The sequence below is a fragment of the Charadrius vociferus genome, unplaced genomic scaffold (assembly GCF_000708025.1).
Source record: "Charadrius vociferus isolate BGI_N301 unplaced genomic scaffold, ASM70802v2 scaffold858, whole genome shotgun sequence".
Classification (NCBI taxonomy): domain Eukaryota; kingdom Metazoa; phylum Chordata; class Aves; order Charadriiformes; family Charadriidae; genus Charadrius; species Charadrius vociferus.
The window spans coordinates 2,549,295-2,555,494 of NW_009649724.1; the positions used below are offsets into that span (position 1 = coordinate 2,549,295).

Consider the following 6,200-nt stretch of genomic DNA (forward strand, 5'->3'; position numbering starts at 1 on the left):
GATCCTTCTGGTGAACACTTCCTTTTTCCTTTCCAGTGTATTCCCATTTGCTGACACACTTGTTCACACAGTGGTTTTCTGTATCTCCTCCACTTCCCACTCTTCCCCATGGTTATTAGCTTTTTTACAGCAAAACCCATCTTGACTCTCATCCTGCTTTTGACAGAAATTTGACACGGAAGCGGTATCTGTTCAAAAGAAGTTTGAGCTCAGAGATAGGGGAGAGGTATTTAAGAAGTCTATAAATAGCACACTGAATGTGTTAGGGATCTACTTCCAGGCTATGTTACAAACAAACTCTGGTGCCCAAGCCACCATCCTAAGTCATCTATATAAAAGTAGTGACAGCTAGACTCCACAAAAAGGAGGCATCTTCTTCAGGACTTTGAAAAGTCTGAATTACCCCTTTTCAAGCAAGTTTCCCTGGTTAAGGAAGACCCAAGATCAACTGCTTCGTCTACAACCCAAAATGCACAGAAATGATATTCGCAAAAAGCCCTTCGGATGGGAAGAGAAGAAAGAAAAGGAAGACATTTCTTAAACGATCAATGCCACAGAACTGGGCTTTACACAACTGGTCTGAAACATTTTGTTTTGTAGGTACAGCATCTTTTGCCGTGGAATTTCTACCTAGACATCACAATGCTGGCTCCAGACAAGCAACGTGACAGAATCCAGTCCAAACCCTAGCCATGACTGTGCTCAGGTAGTCTTGGGTGCTTGGATGGAGGATGGCCACGGACTCAGGGAAGTTCTTGGAAAGCGATCCATTTTCAAACCAGTGTTCATAGCTGATCTTGGGTCTGCTTTGGAGATGGAGCTGTTGTCACAACCACAGTGGAAACTGCTTTAGTAGAGCCAGACACTGTTCCCTGCTGGAGATGGGAGGCTGGCACAGTTTGAATTCGAACCTGTTTGAAATGGAAAGAAAAAAATTCAACTCGTGTTAAGAACAACCTGCTGACACATTGCACTTGCATCGCACTCTGAAATGCTGGTAAATTATCTGTTTCTGCTGCCAACAAAAATTCAGTTATATGAACAAGACCAAGCACCAAAACACATCGAGAACAGAATCTGTCAGAAGATCACTCCATCCACTGTTCACATGGGATGGTGGCAAGAGATCTCAAGATTAGAGAGGAAGACCCAAAAGCTAATTTGAATAAAAAACGTACACGTCAGCTGCTTCGACAAGTTTTCAGAAGGATTTGGATCCATCGAATACTTCAATTCTACAGACCTGTTACTAGCAGCTCTCAATAAAGATTAATTATTTGGAATTACAAAACACGGGGTAAGTTTCCAGACAGAGAGATGGATATGCAAAGAAGCGATGCGATTTCTTCAAGAAATGGTGACCCACAGAAGCCCAAGTACAACGCACTAAAAAAAGAGCCAAACGAATAGAAGCAATCCTTCAAGCAGCTGGGAACATTTCGTGACAGGATTTTTGGTTTTATACTCATTATACTATCAGTGCTTCAAAAACATTTAAAAACTGTATCTGGATGAAGGGAAGGCAAAGGTGACAATGCACTGCATGTGCTTAATGCAGACATTACAGCCAAGCTGTGTCCCTGTACGTTTTATGGAACCCCATGTATCAAGCGTGAAGTCCGCAAGAGATGTTAAGTCATAAAAAAGCAAATAACGTTATCATTCTAGGAGCCGTTACCTGCGTGGCCTGGCCTTGCTGTTGCAGCTGCTGTAGTTGCTGTGCAGTCAGAAAACTCACTGGCTTGTTCCCAGCGATCAGTTTTGTCCCTGCCGGCATCGTAGTCAGGATGATATTTCTACCTAACCCACTGATGCTAAGGAAAGAGAATTGTTGAAAGGTTAGTAAACAGCACAGCAGGCTAGGTCTTTCAGACTCACTAAATTACTTGTCTAATTTACTAATGATTTTAAGTAGCGGGTTTTTTTTACCTACAAAACTGGCTACACAACAGCGACTCACTATGATAGAGAATTACTTCATCACATGAATTAAACCCTCTAATTCTGGACCGTGCACATCACTGGGTTAGTCTGATCAGACCCGAACACTTCTCAAGGAACACAGAAAATAGCCGAGCACACAGTGTTCTGCCTTGAAATATTAACCACGGGAGACACTATCAGAATTCACGGAAGAATAAACAAAAAGACTTCAATATCTGAATGCCAGAGCAAATTTCACTGAGGCAGTTAACACTTCCCTAGTTTCTTTAATGGAGAGATGGCCTCAGATTACAGATATTTTTCAGTATGTCAGCAGGTTAATTCTTGCTCAAACAGAACTAATCTAATAGCTGGTTTCAAGGCAAAGAACATTTTTTCTTCAATGTATTTGCTAGAACCTACACCTCAGGGCACCTAAACAAAGATTTTATTCTCATTGCGAGACACCATATTCATTCAGTTTCTTGCAGCTAATGGACCTATTAAGGGACTATAAGTCTGTTCCACCCTCTGCTTGCTGGGTCCCCAGGAACCTATTGAACACACACCCTCCTCGGCCTATTTCTGATGCAAAATACTCACTTGGCCCCAAGGTTGCCCTTGATGATGGGGGCAGTCACCACACTCTTGCCTTTCACTGGCTGGCTGATCACTGACAGAGGCACTGTTATTCGTGCTGGTAGTTTACCCTAGAGAAGTGGAAGAACACATGAGGAGCCGCGGGGAGTTCGGCACAGAAACTGCTTGACAACATGCAATTACCACTCAGCTTGCTTTTTAGGAGTCCTAGGAGTAGAAACCAACAGCAGCTTTGCTGATGAAATCTGTGCTCCATTTCAGGCCCGTTAAAATTCACCTCCATCTCATTCACTTCACAGCTGCCTCAGCCCTGAAAACCCGCATCATCTTTGCACCCCAGTATTTCTCTGGGAAGGCTCATAGCGTCCGTCCATGATTTTTATCCTTGGGAAGCTCTGATAATGTCAATTAGCTTATTCAGCTTTCACGATACACTTTATGGTGCCTTCAGCTTTGGACATTTTATATATTAATTTGGATACTTGTATTAAACGGGGAATTCAGTAAAAAAGTTAATACAAGTAACAAACACTTCTATTTCTGACACCATTCCAAGGGAAATTATTTCAGAGGTGCGGGGCAAGACGCTGAGCTGCACAAGGTAGGACTTTAGATAAGCAAAGTTTATTTCATTTACTCGCAACAGGAAGTAAGGGAAGACATATCTGACTGCTTTCTGGTCATTCAGCTACAATTCCAACATCATCAAATTAATTGCAGACCCACATTCTACAGTACCTGATTTGAGCCTCTGTGGATGTAAAGAAAAGTTTTCAGACATCAGTACATTTCAGCATTCCCCTTTCTCACCCACCTCCAGAAAAAGTTTAGCATTACTTACTGCCTGGGATGTAGATACTACTGTGGTGCTGACGGGTACCTGCCGCACAGCAGTGGCTCCTGTGCCTATAGTTATGGGAGTCCCAGCAGCTCCCGAGGCCACAGCAACTGCTTTCGACACGGTGGCGCTCATGGTTGGTAAAGAGACAGCTGAGGTATGGACTGTGCCGGGCACGCTCACTGCTGAGGAAGAGGGCACTTGCTTAGCATGAGTAGCTACAGTTATAGTCTGCCCAGCTTTGGGCGGCATCACCCCCAGCCCCTGCACGATTCTTATAGTAGCAGCCGGCTTGGCCTCGGTGGATGCCACCGTAGTTATGGCTTTGCTCTTCTGATCTGCCACAGTCATGCCCAGAGCAGGCATCAGTCGGAAAGCGGAGCTTGTTGGCTCTGCAGTCTTTAAGTCAGGAGTCACTTTAACCACTGTGCTTCCAGCTGGGCTGGACGAGGCAGAAGTGGCCGTGCTAGTCTTGGCTGGAGAATCAGCAGTCTGGACAGGATTGGATGTCACGTGCAAAGTTGCAGAGATGCCTTTCCCACTAGCACTGCTTCCCGCAGCTGCTGTGAAGAGGTCCTGAGTCAGTTTGACAGTAGTGACTTGTGATTTGGCCAGGGTGGCCATCATGTCCGGGGTGATACGCAGCACAGTCTGTCCCTTCGCATCTGTGGTGATAGAGGACGGGGGTAGGCGCAACACATCCTTTCCTGGGATCCGAAAATTGGTCGCTGTGAGTGGGATGCCACTTCCAGGCTGGGTCTTCATGCCAAGTTGCCCTGTAATAGCCACCTGGAAGAGATCAGAGAAACGGCTCTATCAAACCAGGACACAGTCCAAGGCACGGTCAAAGTAAAACTTCCCAACAGGATGATGTGTGCTTCTATCAGAATTGAAGCGGCATGACGCTAGCGCTCAGTACGCTACTGAATAGTTTTGGTTGCGCATCAGATGGCATTCCCAAAACCATATAAAATATGGAATACTGTGGAGCTGCTTTCTTTTTCAAAGATGAAGGAAAATGAGGTCAACATCTGAAGACGGTTAATGAAAAAACCTGCACCAACACATCTTTTACGGCTCACTACAGTTTTCACTCTCTTTTCACATCTGCGCATCACGTCTGTCAGAACAAACAAGAAACGACTGGGTCATGGAGGCCAGCTCCTTGTCCCTCCGTCCCTCTCACCTGCTTGATGATATTCTGGCCAGCTACATTCTGGATGACAGTGGTAGAGGAGGTGCTTGTAGCAGAACTGCCTGGAGAGCTGGTTACTGGCTTTACAGCGGGACTGGGCGCTGCAGAGAGTCCTGTCACAGTGATGCCCGTCTGTCCTGTCACAGAGCTTCCTGGTCTTTGCACCTGCACTGGGCTGGTTTGAGCTTTTACCGGCAGAGTCATCACAGCCTACAGAAAGACAAAGAGGCAGCCTATGAGCAGATTAACACAATACTAACAGACTAATCATTTACTCTTTCTGTCTCATGCCTTACAGCTTGCAAGTTCTATGGACTTTTTACTGCAATGCACAATTTAATGATGCCACATAAATAGGCAATAGGGAGGAAAAAAGGACCACTGAAGAGTATTATTTATGCACAACTGTTTCCATGCTCTTGCTCTGCCGTTACTGCATGTTCCAAGTGAGCAAGTAATCCCTGTGCACCATACCGACACAGTATAAATCCACTTAGAAGTCAGAGCTACTCCACTATTTCCATGCAGCCAAACTCACCTGGGGAAGCACTTTGGTTTGCGTGGCTGTAGCTGGAACGCGGATTTGAGGCACTGACGTAGGTTGCTGCTGCTGGGTTACCACCGGGGCTTGCTGAGACACAGCTGGGAGGCTGGACTGGGCAGTGACCACCCGGACCTGCGGCAGTCCGGAGGAGGTGGTATGACTTACCACCCGCGTGGGAGGCGGCTGCGGCCCCGGCTGTGTCTGTGAACTCTGGGCTGTGGAAAGCAACGTCCCGAGCTGTGGCATGGTAGGGGACGACACCAGAAGAACACTATGGAAAAGATAAAGCCAACAGATCAGCAAAGACATAGGAAATGCATGTGAACATTACTGGTTCTTTCTCAATCGACATATGAGACAGAAGAAGTACCTTTGGCTGGGTTTTGCTGGCTCCGATCCAGCACTCTTGCTAACCACAGACACTGGTGGGGGTGAAATAGGCGTTGCTGGTAATGCTGGTGCAGTTGGCGTCACGGGAGTCACGGGAGTTGGTGGCATGCTGGAGTCACTAAGGCTCAGCTGACTGGGCTCTGATGTGCTGCTGGGGAGTGCTTTCACGGAACTCTCCTTGCTACTAGACTTCTGCAAAGAAATCACGTCAAGCATGAAGGTCTTTACAAAAACTGGGTTTGATTGCTACAGTCTAGAGAGTGGGCTGAGCATTTTAAGCTGTGTTCTGTATGGTTATGAATGATGCCCCAGTGCTTAATCCTGAAATCTCAGGTGACTGACCGACTGCCTTCTTCAACTGCAGCCACAAGTGCGCTGGTGCCTTTGGTTGCTCCTGTTCTCAGGGAACAGTGCTCCTCAGCAGTAACGAACATTTGTAACATGCGGATTTCCACCTTGGTTAATTTGCCAACAGCAACTACTTTAGAGATATTTGGTATCAATACCCACAACAAAAAAAGACATCCAAACCCTGACAGCTTCAGCACAGCAAGGAAGAGAGCAGCAGACATGCTCCACACAATCTGCTACAAATAAACCTCAAAACTAGATCTGAAAGACCATCCCTAAGATAGGGAGCACAAATTAATTTCTGCTGGGATCAACAAGGATAACAGTGGAACCTGGGAGGAGGAAAAGTTTCCTCTTTC

General features: G+C 46.1%; 1 protein-coding gene across 2 annotated transcripts in view; it reads right to left on the minus strand.

Annotated features, from left to right (window-relative positions):
• Nucleotides 1-617: 617 nt before the first annotated feature.
• The window catches only part of NFRKB (nuclear factor related to kappaB binding protein), a 16,513-nt gene continuing 10,930 nt past the window's right edge, over nucleotides 618-6,200 (minus strand). For both annotated transcript variants that reach the window (XM_009890798.1, XM_009890797.1), the window contains exons 19-25: nucleotides 5,471-5,682; nucleotides 5,095-5,371; nucleotides 4,548-4,766; nucleotides 3,365-4,150; nucleotides 2,527-2,633; nucleotides 1,679-1,814; nucleotides 618-911 (exon numbers count right to left, since the gene is read on the minus strand). In XM_009890798.1, coding sequence (XP_009889100.1) covers nucleotides 786-911; nucleotides 1,679-1,814; nucleotides 2,527-2,633; nucleotides 3,365-4,150; nucleotides 4,548-4,766; nucleotides 5,095-5,371; nucleotides 5,471-5,682 — 1,863 coding nt within the window. In that variant the 3' untranslated portion in view covers nucleotides 618-785. The remainder of the gene's footprint in view (nucleotides 912-1,678; nucleotides 1,815-2,526; nucleotides 2,634-3,364; nucleotides 4,151-4,547; nucleotides 4,767-5,094; nucleotides 5,372-5,470; nucleotides 5,683-6,200) is intronic.